This window comes from Vipera berus (genome assembly GCF_964194415.1).
Source record: "Vipera berus genome assembly, chromosome: 7".
Taxonomy (NCBI): domain Eukaryota; kingdom Metazoa; phylum Chordata; class Lepidosauria; order Squamata; family Viperidae; genus Vipera; species Vipera berus.
This window is the reverse complement of record NC_138209.1, coordinates 20,951,175-20,973,599: the sequence shown is the minus strand read 5'-3', so window position 1 is coordinate 20,973,599 and position 22,425 is coordinate 20,951,175. Positions and strand designations below refer to the sequence as shown.

Below are 22,425 nucleotides of genomic sequence, written 5' to 3'. Positions count from 1 at the left end.
GCAACCAGCCCTTCCCCAAACACTCCCTTTATTAGAGTTCAGGGCGTGGCCTCCCTGTGCCTCCTTCCGAGGAGTCCCACAGCCTTTCTCTGCTTGCTTTTACTGGTCTGCCTTCTGCGTCGGGCGTCCTTGAACAGGGCCAGCTGTGGGTCCTCTTCATCTGCACTGTCGGGCTCGCGCAGCTGAGAAGAGGGGCCTGGCTGGGGGCTCTGCGAAGCCTCCAAGCCATCATCAGCAAGTTCGTCTTCAACACCCTCCTCCTCCCCCTCGTCTGAGTCATCCGAGTCATCCGACCCGGCTGCCGGACCCACAGGCTGACCCTGAATCACAACACCTGGTTTCTAGCCTGGTGCCTTAAGCCAGGGTCCCCAACCCCTGGTCCGTGGACTGGTACCTGGCCGCAGCATGCCAGCAACCAGTCCGCACAAACAAGCAAAGCCCCATCTGCAGGATGTGGGCATCCACAAAACCACACACTCTCTGGTCAGTGGAAAAATCTCTCTCCACGGACAGTGGCGTAGCGTGGGCTGTGCAGGGGGGCCCGGCCGCACCGGGTGCAACATCTGGGGGGGGCGCGCTCGCACTCAGGAGGGATGGAAGACGCGCCGAAGCGCCCTTCGCGCGGCTGGAGTCCCGCGGGGAGGATCCGGGGCTGAGGCGCACTCGGGGAAGCAGCAACTCACAACCAGCTACTCTTGGGGGATGGAGGCACAAAGCCGGCCAGACAGGGCTCGGAGCCATCCCAGACCACAGCTGCACTTCCACCTTTCCCAGGGCGGCCCCCGCAGACGGAGCGCAGTGCAGGGCACCAGCATGCCCCACTGCCAGAGAAGCGCCCGCCAGTGCGGCCCCGACTCCCTCACCCCGCGGCAGGTGGCGGCGGCGTAGCGGGGCTTGCGAAAAGCGGGGCGGTCGGCGGCGGCTGCTCCCGGCGCCGGGCAAGGGCAAGCAGGGCAAGGTCGCTCCTGCTCAAAAGCCAGAGTTCAGCGGCTGGCGAGGCGCTCGCGCGGGGCTCTCCTGGGGCTGGCGGGCCGAACGGGGACCGGCCTCCCCCTCTCCACGCTAGAGCGGCCCCGCCGCGGTGGCGGCCCGGCGCACGTGGCTGAGGGGGCGGCGGTGGCGGGAGGGGGGTCAGAGGAGCGAGCCGAGCTCTCCCGGGGCAGTAGGTGCGGGCTGGTGCGGCTCCAGGCTCAGCCGCAGCTCCGGCCAATTGCTGCCAAGCTCACGGGGCGTCGTGCCGGCCCCCTCCCTCACTCCCCGCGCCCGGATGCGCCCCCGGTGGAAGCCCCGGCCAGCCGCGGTGCATGCCTGAGCGAGACGGGCAGCTGCGCTGGCGGGTCCCGCTCTCTTCCAGGCATCAGAGGTAAGAAAGGGATGGCGGCGCCCCCAGCCCCCCCCCCCGCCGGCTCCGAAGCGGAGGCTCCGCTGCGCCGCCCGCCTCCTGGCACGGCCTCGGGTCCCGGCGCTTCTGCCGCACATGAGGGAGGGGATGCCGGACCTTCCCCCTTTTCCTGGGGGAGGCGTGGGTGGGGGGTGCGGCGGACGCCCAGGATGCGGGGCTCCCTGCGGCAGACTCGAGTGCTAAAATCCACGGGTTAGGGGGCGCAAATTACTTGCCTTGCCCCGGGTGCTGACAACCCACGCTACGCCACTGTCCACGGAACCGGTCCCTGGCGGCCAAAAGGTTGGGGATCTCTACCTTAAGCACTAGATCAAACTGGCTCTATACACCAAACTGTCAGTCTAACAATAGAAGAATTGACTCAAATGAAGTTGGACACAACAACTGCTTAACAAATGAGCAATAAATCCATTATGTGAACAGTCTTTTAGAAATTGATGGTTTGCTGCCATCAAATAGTTAACAAATTGTATGAATTTTTATTATAGTAATTTGACATGATTGTTAGATGTGCACATAGTTTGTCCTTTTTATCTTCTGGAATACTGAGAACACTAATTTGCAGGTAGAATGTCTGCAGAAGCTGGTCACATACTCCATCCACCATCAATGATGCATTCATTGCCAGTCATGTATGCTGACTGAAATTTAGGGAGAAAAAAGAAATAATTTAGAAAATAAAAACAAACGTGGCATTCAAGTGATAAATAGCACATAGAAATAAAGGTTAAATATTAAAATTAAATTAATTTGATTTCTAATAAAATACAGGTAGTCTTCGACTTATGATCACAATTGAGCCCAAAATTTCCATTGTTAAGTGAGACATTTGTTAAGTGAGTTTTGCCCCATTTTCCGACCTTTTTTGCCACAGTTAAATGAGTCATTGCAGTTGATAAGTTATAACCTGGTTAGTAAGTGAATCTGGCTTCTCCATTGACTTTGCTGGTAGAAGGTCGCAAAAGGTGATCCCATGACCTTGGGAACACAGCAATGGTCGTAAATCTGAACCAGCTGCCGAGCATCTGAATTTTGATCACATCATCATGGGGAATGCTGCAAAGGTCATAACTGTGAAAAATGGTCATAAATCACATTTTTCAGTGCCGTTGTAACTTTGAACAGTCACTAACAGTCCTCCGGGAAAGGGCGGTATATAAATGTAATAAAATAAATAAATAAATAAATAAATAAATGAACTGTCGTCACTAAATAAACTGTTGTAAGTCGAGGACTAGCTATAGAAGGAAACACTAATAAGATTAAATCCACACATTGATAATATGGTTTCAAACCTAGTAATGAACAGGATCTTTGTAGAATCACCAGACCATCATTGATGTATTGTCTGTCTTTCATTACTTTTACTTTGCTCAACTTTAAGAGATGTACAGATCTCTATGAAATGACCATTGCAGGTTATGGCAACAAATGTTCAGTTTGTTGCATCACTTACACCAAGCATGTTTTATTGCTATATGAATCCAATCCGTTGTGATTAAACAAACCATGGTTTAGGATGTATAAACTCCACCTTCAAGAGATTGATTACTTTAACATCTTGGGGTCTGCAACTTAAAAAGATTCAAGTAATCACAACTAGACTGATTCGGGATATCCTTAGATGAGATGCCCTTCAAGAACATTTCCAGATACATGGTTCCTACGTTTTCTAAGAGATCTATTCCTTTTTGCTTCCAATATAAGAGAGTTTAGTACTTAGATGCGGATTATATTTTTATTTTAACTGTATATTTTCCATCTTCTTAGGTGATTTTTGCAACAAACAACTTTAACTCCGAGGGGTTCTTTGTGCTCTCTGGGCTTGGTTGTTTTCTTGCAGACATTTCATTACCCAAACTAGGTAGCATCTTCAGTGTTAGTAAGCAGTGGGGTTGATCTCAGTTTATATTCTAGTGCAGGGGTCCCCAACCCCTGGTCCATGGACCGGCACCGGGCCGCAGCATGCCAGAAACCAGGCAGCGCAAATAAGCAAAGTCCCATCCGCAGGATGCAGGCAGTACCTGAAACCCACACCCCCTCCTGTCCGCAGAAAAACCTCTCTCCACAGAACCAGTCCCTGGTGCTCAAAAGGTTGGGGGGGGGGGCTCCTCTGCTCTAGTGGCTTGCCCTGTTAGTGTTGGTGGGGTGGTATTAGAGGTTATTTGATTGGGCAGTTTGTTGTTGGCTTGTTTGGCAGTTCCTTGATTGAGGTATTGTTTACTTGTTTGTTGGTCTGATGTTAACCTTGGAGTTAATCTATGCTCATCAGCTCATCCACCAGCTGATTGCTGCTGGAAAGGTGTTTGGGTCTTTTTGTTCCCTTTTTGGCTTGTTGATTGTCTATTTTGCGTACTATATAGATATTAGATTAAAATTAAATTATTAAAAGGGATTGAGACTGGAAGGCCGAGGTAGAGAACTCAGTTTCAGCACCTAATTTTTTTTGGGGGGGGGGAGGTCAACACATTTGTCCCTTTGAGCTTTTTTTCCCCCTTTATTGAAAAAATGTGGATTTCTGGGGGAGGGAAGCGGTTAAGCAAGGGAAAGGTTTGGAAACTCGTCATAAAGTTGCTATCTTTGCATGCAGGTAGCTGACTTCCTCAAAGCCTAGGATAGTTTTGTAGTCTCCTGATGGCCAACTGATGAGGGTAGAAAGCTCCGAAAGCTGCCACGTTTTCTGCAAGGAATTGTTGGAGTGCAGAGCTTTCTGCTTACTTTCAGAAAGCATGGGAGACAGGTGTTAAGCGCTGTGGGGTCCTATTGGGGCAGGCTGGGAGGAAACCTGGGGGGCTGTTGTGATTCAGGGTCAGCCTGTGGGTTCGGCAGTTGGGTCGGATGACTCAGAGGAGGAGGGGGGTGTTGAAGACCTTGCTGAGGGGGTTGAAGATCTTGCTGATGATAGCCCTCAGCCAGGCCCCTCCCACTTGGTCACCACGGAGACCCAGCTGTGTGAGCCTGACAGTGTGGATGAAGATGACCCACAGCTGGCCCTGTTCAAGGACGCCCGACGCAGGAGGCAGTCAATTAGGAGTAAACAGAGGAAGGCAATGGGGCTTCTCAGAAGGAGGCAGAGAGAAGCCACGCCCTGAACTCTATATAAGGGGAATGTGTGGGAGGGCTGGTTTGCTGAAGGCAACCGCTCGGATAGTGTTTCTTGGTTCGTGTCTTGTTTGTTTTTGTAGTAATAAATTTGGCAGGCGTAATTCCAGCCTCTTGCCGTTTGTAAAGGGGTTGCCTTTTCTGCAGGGCCGGTAGCAGGCTGGTACAGAACAGGGGCATCTGGTGCAACATCCATGTGGTTGGTTGTAAGGGCAAATGACTGCAGGATCACATGTAGCTTTTGGGAGTTAGGGTCTGTCATAGTTTCAGAGGGCTATTAAGTGTCCCATTGTATCTCGAGGACTATCTGCAGAGAGTGGGTACATAGCGCAAACTTCACATACCTTTGTCAGAGAAATCAAGTTTAATTTAGGTATAGTAAAAGTTGCAGTAACAGGGTAAAGATCCCGAATAGATGCTTCATCAGAGAAGAGCAGATGAGCTAGAGGGTTGACAAGATATGCTAATAAAGTGATCAAATGTCAAATTTGTGTTCAAGCTAGCAATTATAACCACTGTTGGTCATGTACTGAAACCAAGGTGGAAATGATGGCATGTTCTAGAACTGTGGTGGAGAACCTTTTAGAGACCAAACTGCAACCCAAAACCCACTTACGTATCGTCAGGTGCCAGGTGGGCATGGCCCATTGGGTGGGCATGGCTGCGGTGATTATGGCAGACTGGGTGGGACTAAAAAGTTCAATCGATCAGTTCCAACTTTGCGAGATCTTTTTTTCCCCGTGAGGTTGAAATTGATTGTTTGATTGAACCTTTTTTTTTTGCATATGGCAGCGGAGGCCTAAAGCAAAAAGGTTTTATAAAACCTAGCTGAAGGCCTAGGACTGGGGCAACTGTGCATGTGCCCACAGAGAGGGCTCTGTGTGCCACCTGTGACACGTGTGCCATAGGTTCGCCACCACGGTTCTAGAATGTTCCAGATCATTCCAGGTAGTTTGAAACAGTCCAATCAAAGCTAAGGGAAACAACCAATCAGAAAAAGAAAATGACCTCGGCAGCATGGCTCTCGAGGGGACCAAAACTGGGCTTTTGCTGTCAACTTTCAAGGGTCCTCCTCATCACCAGTTGCTGTGACTTGAGTCCAACCTTTGAAAATTTCCCTGCACTCCCTTCTCTTCATATTCATCTGGAACTTTAATCAAACTAGTATTTAATGAAAATCTATAAATGGAGTTTGAAATCTCCAAAAGAAATTAAGATAAGCTTTGACCATCTTGTACTGTAATTTTGAAATGTTTTTCACCTTGCTTCTGTAAATGCTTATTTTAAATAAAAGAGGAAGTTAATTTTCACTGAGCCTCAGTATTCTGTTCTTCGTCATAAAGTCATCTGTGGGAAAAAGTTCCTAGGGATCTATTTAGAAATATAAAAGGAAGTGAAATAAATTATGTTGATAATAGGTAACATTTTCTTTTACCTCTGTTTCCCTATTCATACATTTCTTTCTTATAAAACCAAACTGGCTTAGGATAAACTGAGGTTTGATTCAATGTCTGACATAAACGTGGTGCAGTGGTTCAGGTGCTGGCTTAGAAACCAGGAAACTGTGAATTCTAGTCATGCCTTTGGCATGAAAACCAACTGACCTTTGGGCCAACTCACCTCACAGGGTTTTTGTTATAGAGAAAATGGAAGGAGTATTGGTATGTACACTGCCTTGTGTTTTACATGGAAAAAAGGGTGGTATAAAAATCTGAAATAAAAGTGGAGTGGTTTTTTTTTGGTAGCTTCAAGTCAGTGTTGACTCTTGGCAACTCTCTGAAATAGTTCCTGCCGTTTTCTTGGCAAGGTGTTTTGGAAGGGGTTTGGCATTTCCTGATTCTTTGGGCTGAGAGAGAGTGACTGGTTTATGGGTAACCCATTGGCTTTGTGCCTAAGACAGGACTAGAGCTCATGGTCTCCTGATTTCTAACCTAATGCCTTAACCACACAACCTAATTGTCTCTCTGTATATTTCTTTTATTTATTTATCGAATTTTTAAACTGCCTACCTCCCTCACAGAAGGGCTCTGGGTGATGTACAATAAAATATTAAAATATAAAAATACATAAAAGTTTAAAATTTAAATGGAGGAAAGATACTTAAAACACATATTAAAATTTAACTGAAAGGTGATGGGAGAGCTCTCAAGGTGGCAACCAGCCCCCTGGTTATGTTCTCCTCTGGGCTCCCCATGCAAGGCCGCAGAGGCATGCTTTCACAAGGCCGGGAAAGTGGGAACCTGTCTCATTTCCGGGAGGAGGGAGAATGTTCCACAGGGCAAGGACAATGACAGAGGAGGTTGTCTCCCTGAACCCCATCAATTGAAATCATTTGACTAACAGGGTCTGCAACATTCCTTTGCTGTCTGACAGTGTGGGATGGGCAGATGTAATGGGACAGAAACGGTTCCATAGGTAGCCTGACCCCTTTACCATGTACCGGTAGGTCATAACCAACACCTTGAATTGGTTCTGGTAGCAAATTGGCACTCAAAGCAGTTTGTAGAGAAGAAGTGTTACATGCACCCTTCTTTGGGTGTCCACAATTGCCTACGTGGCCACATTCTACTCCAGCAGAAGTATGGTATTGACACAATTTACCAAGAGGGTGATAAAAACTGCTGGGCTAGTAATTCTAGAAACTAGCCAGAAGCAGCACAACACAGGAAACAAATATGCCCAAGTATATTACATACATTCTGTACCCTCATGCAGAACAATAAGAATAATAATAGTTTGGAAACTTCCCCCAAATGCATAACAATCCTGAAGACTGTTGAGGGTTTTTAACTGCATTTGTTTACATATTTAACAATCAACCTCTTCACTTCTGGCAATTTTTTTGTCAAACTGGGCAAATGTTCACAAATAAATGTACAGAAACAGAGTTTATGCCGATATGGTAGACTCCATACATATTCCCAATCAAGGGATTATCCAGTTTAAAACACAAAATAAAAGAGTGTAAGCCACACAAAGGAGAGCATCAAAGGATTCATTACAGCGGTTAATTTGCTGATTCCACCTTCTTACAGAGGTTGGTTTTGGCTTGTCTGAACAATGAAGCATTACTGGCAGAGTGTCATATGCCAGCAGCAATATGGGAGGGGCACATCAAAAGCAACACAGCCCCCCCCCCCCGCTTTGAGTCATTATCACTATGGCCATTGGTTATGGCTTCAAAATATCTAAACTGATCGATCAACCAGCTGAAAACTGCTAAAACACCTAGAGCTGTCTCCATTTCCACTGGGTGGGCTAAATTGGAAAGGTCCAATCTTGATGTCTAGTTGACAGCTCAACTAGAATTCCAAATGACTGTGACCAGCAATATTTATTGCTATTTTTAAGAAAGTTAACAGTGACCACCCAAGCGGTAAAATCTCTGGCAAACATCTGCACCTGGAGCTGTTACACTAGTGAGACTCAAAACATATCTTGCCAGAGGAACAAGCTAGTTTTAGAGCAGATAGAACTGTAGAATTGATCAGTGCCTCATATTTAAAGTTGTTTAGCGTTTTGGATTTAAGGCACAAAATTGCTTTGGAGCACTGACAGCCACAAATTCTTTAGAATACAGCATATGTTATAGGAGATGCCAACCAGAGTTTGAAATGAGCAGCAAGCTACATGCAGGCCACAAAGGGCAAGTCCTGATTGGGTAATGATTCTCTGCAAATAGGGCAGAGTCGGGAGTAGACAGGGATAGAACTGTCAACAAGGATCTGAGAAGACCCCTCCGCAGGAAAACCACAGCCATTGCCTTAAGAGAGTAGCAAACTGTATTGTGGATGTACAGTGAAACTTCAGGCAAACAGAAAAGCATTAGGAAGCTTCAAGCAGAGACATAGAGAACATAGCTAGTTGCCATTTATTAATTCTGTGTTACTATTCAGCCTAGTAGCCAATGGCAGCAAGTGGAATTCGGAGAACTTTCTCTGTTTCATTGCTATGGACTGGGTCGGAAAGCATTGAAACAAATGTTTGAAGGAGATACTACTTGGTTTCACTAGGAAAATAGTTTCATGTTTAAGGAAATCCATTTGCCAGTTGAATCCGATTTATCCCCATTATTATTATTATTATTATTATTATTATTAATTATTATTATTAAAAAGTTGGAGGGGATCTTGGAGGTCATCTAGTCCAACCCCCTGCTCAGGCAGGAAACTCTATATCATTTTGGACAAATGGCTTAAAAACTTCCAGTGTTGGAGCATTCACCACTTCTGGAGGCAGGTTGTTCCACTGATTAATTATTCTAACTGTCAGGAAATTTCTCCTTAGTTCTAGGTTGCTTCTTTTCTTGATTAGTTCCATCCGTTGCTTCTTGTCTTGTCTTCAGGTGCCTTGGAGAATAGCTTGACTCCCTCTTCTTTATGACAGCCCCTGAGATATTGGAACACTGCTATCATGTCTCCCCTCATTAAACTAGACACACCCAATTCCAGCAACCGTTCCTTATATAATTAAACAACATTCATAAAGTTGTTTTTAATGGTGTTGAAATCTTATATATAAAGCTCCAAATATTGTAATGCCACCTTAGTTGGTTATGGGATGTAGCCATATAATGCAAAATTTTACAGATGAGCCATTTTGCATTTCAGATAGACTGTCAAATATTAAAATGCTTTTTACCAATTGAAATACACACTGCAATTGGTATCAGAATTAAAACTACTATTTGACTAAAGAACACATCCCCTTTCTTTAATAAACCATTTTACATGGTATTTACTGTGGCAATAAATATGTGCATGACATCTTTCCAGTGTCACATTTACCATGCATAGCTTGATTTGATTTATGCTTCAAGGAAATAAGGGCTGAAGTTCACTATAACCATAATATCCCTTACTGCACGATTTTTCTTTAATGTAATTCTTGAACACATACTTTTTTAACCTTCTATATATGGAACTGTTCTCAGATTTTTATTTATTGAACATATTTGCAATTATTTACGTAGGCAGATCTCATCTTATGGCTGTAATTAAGTCTGGAATTATAGTGATAAATCACTGAGTCATTAAATGAGTCACCATCTGACCATTTCAAATTGTATGACCTTTTTAGTGATAGTCTTTAAGTGAACCTGGTGGTTGTTAAGCAAATGTGGTGGTTCTAAGCAAATACAATTTATCCAATGATCATTTTTTTTGCATGGAAACCATCAATAAAACTGTAAAATATTGTGGCCATGTGACCATGGGACACTTCAAACAGCCACAAAGATGGGCTGGTTGCATAACACCCATAATGTTATATGATTATTGGGAGCAGCTATCAGAACTTCAAAATTGGGTCACAGGTACCTTTTGGGGATCTGTCGTAAAGAATGGTGATTAAGCAACCTGTCATTAAGCAAGAACTACCTATAAAAATATCACCTATACATTTTATATCTTTTTTCTTTTAAAACCCCCATTTTAGCAACAGGAAGGTTCTCTTTCAAACAACATATAGCTGATCCAAGTAACTTACTTCATCAGAAGCCAGATATACAAAGAGGTGGGCAATTTCCTCAGCAGTAGCCAATCTACCCATCTTCTGCCTGGCGAGAAAATCTTTTAGTGCCTAGGGGAGAAAAAATGATATTGGAAGTAAATATTCAGCCCCAGAGTTAGATTGTTTCTGATTTTTCATCATCAGAGGCAACAGATCAGCATTCTAACATGCCCTACAAATGATTTGATGAGTGTCAAAGTCTTATGTTGTTTCCAAGATATTATTCAAAAAAAAAAAAGTAGGACACCTACAAAATCTACAAGGCAAATTAACAAAGTTTAATTATGGTAAAATATTGCATGGAACATTTGGTATGTTTGTTCTTTGGTTAAAAGAATAAAAAATATCAACTTTTGAAATAATTTGCTAGCTGAAATAGCATAGAAAATAACAGATGCATCCTTCAAAATTCAAGATAAATTTACTTTAAACATTTTCCAGCTGTCTTTCTGAAACATCTTTTCAAGCATGTAATACTGTACATCAATACTGCACAGATAAATACTGCAAGATCTAAAAAGTACCAGTATACAATGTTATCATCAGGCACAGCAGTAAATAATTAGCATAACCAATGAAACCCACATAAATTAAAAACTTATTTAAATAGAACAGGTCTCTAGGTGCTTGTTCTGTATATCCATAAAGACGAAAAAGGCCAATCATACATCCTTTGAGACTTTAAAAGTTATCTAGCTTATTTTGGCACTAGAAGGAAGATGTGCCATTAGCACAGCCCCTTGAGAAAACTGTAGCAATGATTTGCTGAGCTTTTCATGATACCTCAAAGTCAGCTTACTGAAGCAGCCACTTCATTCTAATAGTGCAGTTACTCCAGTAGGACTCTATGAGGTCCTACAACAGAAGAAGACATCTCTACCGCCATCAAAGTACAGAAATCTGATCTTGGTTGAAGATACAACTATTACAAACATGCTGTAATTCTGCAACTATATGGAATAGCAGCTCAAGCAAATTAATTTTTTTTCCTTTATACCAGGAAGAGCGCTGTTACCTTCCCACCAAAGTGGTACCTATTTATCAACTTGCATTTGTGTGCTTTCAAGCTGCTAGGTTGGCAAGAGCTGGGGCAAAGGTGGGAGCTCACACCATTGCGTGGAACTCGTGTCTTGAACCTGGGCTGCTGGCTTTCCAGCTGACAAGCCCAGCGTCTTAACTACTGAGTCACCCAACAGTGCCCTGTGATGTTATGCTGGCTGCATGACCATGGAAATGTCTTTGGACAGCGCAGGCTCAATGGCCTTGAAACAGAGATGAACACCACCCCGTACAGTCAGCAACAACTAGTGGAGTAAAATCTGCAGGGACTCCCTTTACATTTTTTTATACCATGACAGGCAGCACACACATTTCCCTTTGGTGTGGTCTTCTTGACCTCCTCTTCTTTGGCCACTGAAAGACTGATTGTCAACTCATCAACAGCAATGACCTATATACTTGGCTTATGAGATAACTCTGGAAGAAATTACCGGGAAAAGTCTAAACTAGATTTGTGTGTGAAGTTTCATTTCTTTATTATGTTTTGTATGCTGCCAAATACATGTAGGCTCATGGCGGCTTATAATTAGGTGTATAATTAGGGAAAACATTTTAATTGTCCTATTTATCTTTCTAATTGCACTTTGTTTGCTTTTTCAAATATCCCACTAATGGTGTCTTTGCATAGGAGCTTTCCAGCAAAACTTCCTGCAAATATTTGGGAAACGGGTCTTATAGAAGTAACTGCTATATATGTGTTCCTTCATTGTGCGCTTGCATATTATAATAAAATGCATTACATACCTGTTCTGGATCAGGTCTTGCTTGGATTCTTTCCCTCAGAGAAGGAGTGTCAACGGTGCCTATAAAACATATGCAAACCTTAATTAAAAATGACACCATGTGGTTCATGAACAAAGGTGGGTCCTTAACTAAATAAAAAAAAGTACTTAGTGCTATAAATCAAATGTAGCTGATACATTGTAAGCACAATGGGTCCTTCAACTTTGAGCTACAGTTTGAATTCTTTTGCACAATTCTGAAGGGCAAAATCCCCAAAACAGAGATTGTAGAATACTGCATACCAGGACAAACACAGTTGCATCTGATTCCTTTCTCAATGAAGTCAGCAGCTACAGACTTGGTGAGACCAATAACGGCTGCTTTTGAAGTACTATAGACACATCTGTTGGGAACCCCTGAAGGAGAAAGGATCAGCAATCAAGGTACGTAACTAAAGCATATGAAAAGAGACCACTTTCATTCAGTATTGGCCCCCATCTCTATAAGGGCTCTTTTGAATAGTCTTGTTCTGCTCCAGACTTCTGTTTGGTTATCTTTTACAAGGAGTATTTTGCAGATGGACCAATTCTCTATACACATTCCTGAATTTTAATTGTATGGACACATTCCTATTTGTTTCCCCCCTTTTTGGGGAGAGAAACGTATAGTACACATACAAATGTTAGCTAAGTCTTTGTTGTCCATCTTTTTCAGCATATATATTGACTCCCTTTCATGCCAGTTGTTATCAGCCACTAACCTTTGATACTGGATGCCACAGAAGACATGTTGATAATGTTACCGGATTTCTGCTCAAGCATCTGTTCAAAAATTGAAATGTTATATCCTGTGATGTTTTAAGTGTCTTATTTAAAAAAAAAATGATTTACAAGTAGAGATTTAAAAGTACTATGTAATCTGAAGAATGAGTTGTTTTCATGTGCAAGAATCATAGAAGGCACAACAAATATTTGACAGAAATGCATGCTTTTCAGTTTGGTATACCCTGCAGTGTTCAACTACAAATTACATAATTCTCAGCCAGCATTTTGGCTGAGAATTATGAGGTTTGTAGTTGAAAATATATGAGATTCCAAGTTCAGAATGACTATCCTATATGCTTTTGGCCTAATCTCATAAGCCTTTGTGCCAACAATCACACGCCTTTTGATCTCAGCTTCTACTAGCTCTAGCCACCATGGCCAATTGTAACACATTATGAAATTTGTAGACTGAAAATATGAAAGGTATCAGCTGCTTCTGCCTTACAAGATTATTATTATAATGCTTCCAGATATCCTTCCAAAGCACCAAGGTTTTATACCTCTATAACAGATAACACATTTTTTATTTTTTTTAATCCCATTTATATCCCGCCCTTCTCCGAAGACGCAGGGCGGTTTACAATTTAAAGCACAAATCAATGTGCTTAGCAATTCAATGTGCTTAGCAACATTAGGTGGCTTGAGAACTTTTCAACTTCCAAATTTCTTTTCATTTTACTCAGTCGCTCTACAGACGTGAAAAGTCTCAATCTTACCTTAGGCAAGAATGTTTTGATCATGAGATACATGCTACGAACATTGACTTCCATTGTGTGGGCCCAGTCTTCTTCCTCACAGTCCAAAATAGTCCCATGATGAACAAAACTATAGCAGAAGACACAATTGTTTTGTTTTACTTTCCGAAGCACATAAACTGTCAAGTGAGAGGATAAAACTATAAATTTAAAGATTCAGGAGAAGGCCTAGTATGCTGAAATCATGACTGTTGTTTCGGTACTACAAAAATGATGAGTTTGCACAACACGTGTCATCCACAAAGTAGACAATCACGTTTAAATCTTTTGAGAAGTAAATTTGTATGTATTGGCAAACACACTGGCACAAAATTGGAACTGCAGAGGTATCATGGTCTCTAATATACATATAATTAATTACAGAAGGATACCTATGCTCACAGATCGTTTTGGGACTATGGCAGTAAGGGTTTGATATTTTCTTTTCCTGTGCTATTAATCAAACTGACACTTGTGCTTATTTTTATGAAGGTTGCTGTGAACTTTGAGGTGATATTTCAATTCAACGTCTTTTAATGATGCACCCACTGAAAGTGAATCAATATCCAGGAATGCTTCATTAGACTTCCGTACCATCTTGATCAAAGAGTCTAAGATACACAGGAGCAAAAGACCCATGAAGCAAACTCATCCACTTCAATGTGGCAGTTCAAAGCAGATCAACTTTTCCAAATCAAAGTGCTGCTTCAAATCAGATGAATTCATTAACCCAAATTGAAGCAACATCTGGAGTGGAATTGCAGACAGTTAGTCAACACAATGTGTTCAGTGTTATAATATGAAAGGCAAGTCACCTCTATGAGGGATTCTCAGAGCAGTCAAGTACAGTATATGAAGAAATGACTAACAGCAGATGGCTTGGATAACCCAATGCTTTCGCACTACCAGAAGCAAGTGTAGAATATTATATCCATATTTTTTATTATAATATTAATATAATATTAAAGGGTTAGTGCCCATCTGATAGGCAGAATCAAGATTATAGTAGATGCAATCAACTTGCTATTGCTCATTTACCCTGCATTGCCAAATCATCTTTGATTCAGATTACTACTAAGCTAAGTGGAAACAAAAGTCTAATTTCAGAAAGGAGAAAGATTGGAAAAACAGTTAAAAATCTGGCAACATTTTACCCTGCAATATTGCACAAAACATCGATTCTCTTCACCTCCTTGGCCAGCTTTTCAATTTGCTCTTTCTTGGTGACATCGAGCACCTGGATCTGAATGCCTGTTAAAAGAGATCCACATAATCTATGCTGTGATGAGCATGTGTGATGTTCTCAAAATTAAAAAAGCAGCCATATTACAAAGGTGAAAGTGGGGAGCCATACAAGAAAAGGGACCATACAGTACTTCCAAAAACAAAAGCCTTTCACGAGTTCAATGTCCATTCAAAGGAGAAAACATTTTGGCCAATGTCATCTTAGCAAAGCAAAGTCCAAGAAGAAGGAAACAGAGAGAACCAATTCAAAATAACCTGCTGCCTGAGAGTACCCACTTGATTTTCCTCTTGCAGAACCAGCAAGATTCCTAATGATGGTTCAAAAATGCAGAACATGCGAAGTGACCTGTTCCTCTTTCTCTCCCCCAAAAGAGGACAACAGCTGGGAGATGTCACTCCTGCCCTCTACCATCTACAACCAAGGTGTTTGCTTTATCTAATGAAAGAGAATTCATGGGGACAGGTATGTTCTGGAGAGATAAGAACTGGGATCAGCCTTTGCAGACCTATCCCTACTTGGTAGTCACATGTTCAGGCAAACTCCTGAAGCAAGAAGGAAAAAAAAGGATATCTTTTGACATCAGCATCCTGCATGATATTTGAATGAATGAATGAATGTAGAACTGTCCATACTTCCTAACCACATGGAGTAACTCTGCACAGAGAAGCTAAATGCTACTGATGCTGGTTCTCTTTGGAATTATGAATAGCATCTTATAAGCTTTAGTCTGACATAGTCCTCAACATTCATTTGTGGAAAATTTTCTTTTACATGGATCTATCTCTTTATTGGGACGCGGTGGCTCAGTGAGTTAGGACGCTGAGCTTGTCGATCAGATGGTCGGCAGTTTGGCGGGTTGAATCCCGAGTGCCACGTAACAGAGTGAGCACCTGTTACTCGTCCCAGCTTCTGCCAACCTAGCAGTTCGAAAGCACGTAAAAATGCAAGTAGAAAAATAGGGACCACTACGGTGGGAAGGTAACAGCATTCCGTGCGCCTCTGGCGTCTAGTCATGCCGGCCACATGACCACAGAGACGTCCTCGGACAAGTGCTGGCTCTTCGGCTTTGAAATGGAGATGAACACCGGCCCCTAGAGTTGGAAACAAATAGCACGCATGTGCGGGGCAACCTTTACCTTTACCTATCTCTTTATGAGATCATCTACATGTGATACAGATAGACCTCAACTTACAACCATACATTTACCAGCCCCTTGAAGTTACAACGGCACTGAGAAAAAGTTATTTATGATTGGTCTTTGCACTTTGCAACATCTCCACAGTCATGTGATCAAAATTTAGGCACTTGGCAACTGGCATATATTTATGGCAGTTGCCACATCCCAGGATTATGTATTACCATTTGCGACCTTCCTAGCTGACCTCCAACAAGCAAAGCTAGTTAGACAAATTGGATTCACTTAATGACCACATGACTCAACCACCATGGCATCACTCAGCAACTGCCTTGCTTAGCAATGGAAATTCTGCACCCAACCATGGTCAAAAGTCAACTACCTGTGTCAGCTTCTTTGAAAGCATACACAAAACATCATAATTGTTAAAGTTGCTCTGTTCGCAATAACAAGTTTACATTATTAATGTTTCAGTTACAAATTATTTCTGTTTGCTGAGTAACATTTTATGTTCCAGCAGTTATAACCTAGAACCACAGACACATTTATATCTTCCACTGAATCACTGAATAATTTTCTGACTGACTTGGAAAATGTGCAACTGAAAATCAAATACAGAAATAATTGGACCACAGCTGCCTGAATAAAGCTTTTTGACAATAACACTGATGAGAGAATATGATATTAAACTTAAATTCAGTTGAAGTAGGCTCTGAGTCCATTCAGGTCAACTACTCAGAAACTTTCTTGATCTAGGAAAGGAAAGGAATTTCTAGAGAAAGAGGCAAATGAAGAAAGATTCATAATAGAGATACAGTTGATCTATATAGCTGAAAGCAAGCCTTGGCAACACTGCTAAATAAGCACAAGATTGGAAACTTACATTGAAATGATCTAATAATGGAATGAAGAAAACCTGAACTTGGCCTCATAATTCCAAACAAATGACATCTGACAATTGCCTAGGACGTAGGACTTTGAGAGAGTCATTTATGACAGCCTTCTCCAATCTAGGTGTCCAATCTTCTCCATCTACTATCCAAATAGTTGGGCTTCAACTCCCAGAATTCCCAGTCAGCACAACCTCTGCTGAGACAAGTAGGACATCCCACACATCTGGAATGTGCTAGGGCAGAACACCCTCACAACTTTTGATAACTGTGTTATGATTTGCTCATTTATCCTCTCAAGATAGTCCTCCCATGAACAGAAGCTGCCAAAGATACTTATCTGCATGGCAGCCTTCTGTTTAGGCCTTCTGGACCACAACCTTGCTGCTTATTAGAGCTTTAAGAGAGAGGAGATAGTAAATGTGAAGGCCATAGTAGTTCCCTTGCTTTCTCTGCTGATTGCTTTGCTCATTGCCCAGAGCTACCTTGAATCCTGAGGTTTTACCCTCAATTCACTACCTCATACAATATGAGAAATGGTACTTACTACAGATAAGCCATAGGGATAAAATGTAACAGACATGTTTCTCTACTTGGGACCACCACAAGAATGAGGGATCACATAATACACTTTGCTAAGCTCTGGTTCTAAGTAATTCAAAGAATACCTGGATAACTTTCCAGTTCCCGAAGTTTGGACTCATTGATATCTGTAGCAATAACTTGAGCTCCTTCTTTTGCAAAAGCCTTTAAAAACAAAAAAATGTACATATATGTTCATTTTTACAAACTATAGCCATACAGATACAAGCAGCACAATATTTTTCTTTTGTTTTTAATAGCAGTTATGTTTATTTTAAATTGTTATTATCATGTTCTTTTGTGCATTACTCTGGGTTCCACTGGAAAAATAGCTAACAACCAACAACAGTAACAATAATATAACAATAGTACCACCATTAAAGATTATAGCAATTACCAAGAATTATATCTACAAAATAGGTTAGGAACTAAATTCTTCCAGAGATATTCTGGCAACTCTGAAACTACTGTTTCTGATATATGTTCTGAAATACCAGAGCATCTTCACAGACAGTGAAAAGTTCTGAAATTGCTAAAACAATGATTTGCTGAAAAAAAGTCATGTCTGCAAATCATCCTGTAAACTAACAATCTACTTAAGAAAAATGAGTTTTCGTATCAAATGAAAAGGTTTATTATACTTATTTTTTTATATTCAGAAGAAAAACCAAAATATATTGGCTGCAAAATAAAGCATGATATGCTAAAATCAGGTGTGAGATGAGATATTTAACCCATGAAGTGGGAAGTATTAGCATATTTGCATGTGTCCAGGCCTGAGGCCCCAGATGTGAGATGGGTGCTCTCTCCTGGTTGTGCTAACAACTGTTGAGTGTGGCATCTTCCTTGGTTACTGTGTATTTTAATCTTTATATTTATGATGGGAATTGTTTTTAATTTAAGGTTTATTGCCATCCAGAATTACTTGTTGAGCTGGGCAGTCACAGAAATTGAATATTTGCAGGATGCTGACAGTTTGCAAAGATTAGAAAAATGCACAAGAAAAAAATATATTAAAATTTCTCCTAATTACTATTTAGTGGGGGGGATTAAAAAAAAGTGAAACTTGGGAGTAGGAATGGAATGGATTTTCTGGAAGAAGCTGTAGATGGCTAGCTAGCTCCTGGATTTTTATTGCAAATCCCAGCTAAATATATATTAAATATTGTTACTTACATAATGCTATTTATTTTAAAGATTCATGCAAGTTTCTTCCTAGACAGGGAAATGGAATATGTATGAATATTCCAAGATAATAATATTTTCCTCTGTGTAAGATGCCCAGTTTTTAAAATTAGGACTGAGTTTTTATCTTGCATGATGTTACATTATTATGGTTCATTACACAGTAAGTCAAATGTTCAGATTTTGAATTTTTATCCACCTTTAGAGTCCTTCCCAAGGATCTGAGATATGCAGATGTTGGTGCTTTGTGGGGTTAGAGGTTTCATCACAGGATGTAAGCTGCTTTTTGCAATTATTATTTGCTCAATTTCCACCTCAGTAAATGACTCTGTATATACTCTAAAGCTGGCTCTTAAAATCTACTTTTGATAGTTATGAATTTTTTTATGCCTGTAGTAGCATGAAATACCCACCTCTTAAATAAAAGAACACAAACACATACAGAATACATTTACTTTCAAAATGAGTGAACTTACAAATGTTACATCATTTGTAACAACTCTAGATGAAGATTACTTCTGGTCCTATATATGGACAGGTGCACAGGGTTGTTGCTTTTTTGCAATAATATTAAAGTGATTTGCCACTGCCTTCTTCTGAGACTCATTTTTTAATTTGGATTCCAGCCAAGGATTTCCTTGGCCAAGGAAATTTTGCCCAAGGATTTCCTGGGAGTCTCCCATCAAAGAAATAACCATGTCTGATCCTATTTAGCTTTTTCAAGATCAGCCAAGGTCATGAAATGTTGGCATCTGATTGTGATGAAACATCTGCAGCATGATATTATTCTGATAATATTAAATCCTTTCTCTTCAGGTTTTTATTTTCATCACTTCCTCCAGCACATAGCCTTTAGCTCCCACACTTAAAGGGAAGGTCCTTTTGTACCTGAAACTTATAAAATCAAGTGCACGATCCCATAATGACATTCAATAAATAATTCTGCACTTACTTTAGCCACAGCTTGGCCAATTCCTTGGGCTGCAGCAGAGAGTAGTATTACCTTCCCCTGAAGCCGCCCCATTTTAGAAGCAGCTCCAATCAATTGCAGGGCCTTATGGATTGGTCTTGATTACAGCTGCAAGGTAACAGATGTTCATTATATTTCCATTTATATAGTAGCCTAATAGATCCCCATGCTTCTTTTGTACTTGTTACAGTTACAAAACTGATTTTAGAACATAATTTACAGATTTATTAGAGAGATACTATGCCATAGTAACTATGGTAAGGAAGTTGTCAACTTCCTCATTAACAATCCAGATCTTCATTTATCTGCACATTATATGAAGATTTTCAGTCTCAGAGTGAGTTACTTAGGTATCTAAACACATAACTGATTCTTTTTCATATGAAGCAGATCAGTCCACTCTTTAATTTGTAGTTATTTCCAAAAAGTCATTTTATGCTGATATTTGAATTTTGTATTTGGCAAGGAAGTTTAAAGGGGGGGGGGGGTATCTAATAAATAATAACATGCAGGCTGAGGAATTCTAGGAGTTGAAATCCACACATTTTAAAGTTGATAAACATGCTCTGAAGGGTTCGTACTTGACCTGAGACTTTGAAAAGGGAACAAAAAGAAATACATCTTTTCCATTGGTATTTCCTCAGAAGCAAAAGTGAACACAGATAATGTATATCAGTAGTTCTCAACCTTTTCTTTACCATGGTCTCCCCTTTAAATATATTTTGTGGCCTGGATCATGGCCACGGACCACCAAGATTCAAGATTTAAACCATAGCATTTCTTCAAGCCTTCACAGACACCCTGTGACAACATCGCCCCCCCGCCCCCATTCTCCCCCCCCTTTTGTGGACATCAGGTTAAGAACCACTGATGTATGTTATACATAATTGTGACCTGCATCATTATGGTATGTTAGTCTTCCTGACTGAAAGCTACTTTTCAAATATTTGTAGCAGTTATTGATCAAAAAGTCAAAGGAGTGGTTATTCTTCAGCTAAGAAGAAAGGATGAGGATTTATTAGTTCAAAGAATGAGGCACTGCAGATAAACTGTTAATAAAATTATTTTTCATAAGGAAGAAACATCTATTTCTCTTAAATTCTGTCTTTGGTTTTAAAAGAACAAAGCTATTTCCTATCCTAGAGAGGGAACGGCTGGACTTACACCTTTGCATCATATGACAATTTTGATTTTGCTTCATATACCTCGTTATTTTGTGAATACTGTACACAAAGTCACTAATTAAAGACATTGAAAAACTTTAATGAATCAATATTTATAAAATAAAAATATTAACTCTCTCAAATGCTTGAGTTCACATATCCCAGGACCAGCCAAGAAATGCAAAATAATGCGGCAATATTTTCTGAAACAATCTTCTCCAGTATGATTTTCTCCACACTTCCACTCTCATAAATCCTTAAAAGAATGATTATAGGAATGGAAATATGACTGCACCGGGCTGAGGCAAGCTGAACAAAACTAGCACTAAAGTTTCATGCTAATTCTGGTTAGTCAGCCTCCTTTAGCTTATGAATCAGCAGACACAGTTAACTGGAATGAATAGAGCAGTTTGGTTAACCACGAGAAAATGTGTTGAGCAAACACAGCTATAAATTGCTTGCACCTTTAAAAGAGCACATGGGGATTTAAATATCTCTTAGTCTTTGATGACTTGACGCAATTCACTATGGAGCATAATCTTTGGGGACCTTTCCCATAAGACTGGAAACAAGGTTTCCATCAGCATTTCGGGGGAAAACACGTAGTTTAGGCATAAGGAAGTATGGGAGAAGCCGTTTGCTTTGGCTTCCAATATCTTACATGGCAAAGCCTAATGCAATTCAAACTTCTTTCTACCTCAGGAGGTACAAAAAAAAATACTCTGCAAAACCAAAATTACTCTCGCATGCTTCTCATAGAGTTTCTTAGCACTAAGAACAACAACAAAATGAATGCAAAGAAGAAACTCACCGCAGGAATCCGGCAAGGACTTTCACCAGGAGGCGGGCTTGTTTCCTGAAGCATGGTGGGATTTGTAGTGAAGAAGGTGGCAGATTATTTTAGCGTTCCCGCACGGTAGAGTTTATACTGCCACCTAGTGAAGTACTGATTTCAAACTATTTGGCTGCATCCAAGTTACTTGTTTGCAGAAAGCTGTTGGTTAATGAAAGTGGGAAAGATGTGGATTATTTTTATTGGGTATTGTTGTAGATTGTGATGTTAAAGAAACTAATTTGATGTTGAATATGATAACAGCAGCACGGTTACTGGTGGGACAATATTGGAAGAAGGATAGTTTGCCCACTATAGAAGAATGGGTGTTTAAAGTTTCGAATCTTGCAGAAATGTCTAAGATTTCTGCTTATTTGAAAGATCATTCACAGGAAAGATATATTTCAGTTTGGAGGAGATGGATAAATTATATTCAGAACAAATATGGGACTAAAAAGTTCCATTTAGCTTATGAGTAGATTTTAGTGGGATATTGTTATTGGTACTTTGTTTGTAGTTATGTTAAAGGGGAGTTAAAGCACATTATGAATTTGGTTAATTGTATATTATGCATAATTTTTATTTAGAATATGATTATTGTAACTATAATCCTGTATTTAGCTCTGGGAAGTGGGGGGGGGGAAGTGGGTGGGTTTGGGGTGGGAGGGATTTGGGGATATATTGTAAAATTTTGTTTTTGTAAAACTCTTTAATAAAAAAAATAAACTATGGATAGGTTCCTACCGACCATAAAAAAATAATAATAATAAAAGAAAATAAAAAAAAGAAAAACTTAAAGACGATGTAGTTTATCATGGCAGTGACAAGTTCCCATGCCACTCGGATAATATACCTGTTTCCTTATATGTAAATAATGTTTCCCTTCCCCCTTTTTTGCATTACCAAGAGTGCTATTCCTCCTGATTTTCACAATAGCCACCTTCCAGCAAGCTTCTTACAGTTTGCTAGATTTCCTTTGTTGTTGTTGTTGTTAGTTGAAAAGTCGTGCCTGACCCATCGCGGCCCCATGGACAGTGTTCCTCCAGGCCTTCCTTTACAGATTCCT

The 22,425-nt window shown here is 40.8% G+C and overlaps 1 protein-coding gene across 1 annotated transcript; it reads right to left on the bottom strand.

The window, feature by feature from the left end:
• Positions 1–1,825: 1,825 nt before the first annotated feature.
• BDH2 (3-hydroxybutyrate dehydrogenase 2) lies at positions 1,826–21,393 on the bottom strand. Its single transcript, XM_081333257.1, has 10 exons — positions 21,339–21,393; positions 19,347–19,472; positions 17,296–17,374; positions 14,510–14,606; positions 13,338–13,446; positions 12,558–12,618; positions 12,100–12,213; positions 11,819–11,877; positions 9,992–10,084; positions 1,826–2,043 (listed from the first exon to the last, which is right to left on the bottom strand). Exons 2-10 carry the CDS (start codon positions 19,416–19,418, stop codon positions 1,990–1,992), a joined length of 738 nt encoding a protein of 245 aa, XP_081189383.1. The 5' UTR covers positions 19,419–19,472; positions 21,339–21,393; the 3' UTR covers positions 1,826–1,989.
• Positions 21,394–22,425: the final 1,032 nt, after the last annotated feature.

Bases quoted from the DNA above. Each gene is read 5' to 3' on its own strand.
- BDH2 (XM_081333257.1), bottom strand. From the start codon at position 19,418: ATGGGGCGGCTTCAGGGGAAGGTAATACTACTCTCTGCTGCAGCCCAA. The intron at 11,878-12,099 runs GTATGCAGTATT...TATGTTTTATAG, and splicing joins ATGCAACTGTGTTTGTCCTG to GCACCGTTGACACTCCTTCT. The intron at 2,044-9,991 runs GTAAGTTACTTG...CCTAAATTTCAG, and splicing joins TATATCTGGCTTCTGATGAA to TCAGCATACATGACTGGCAA.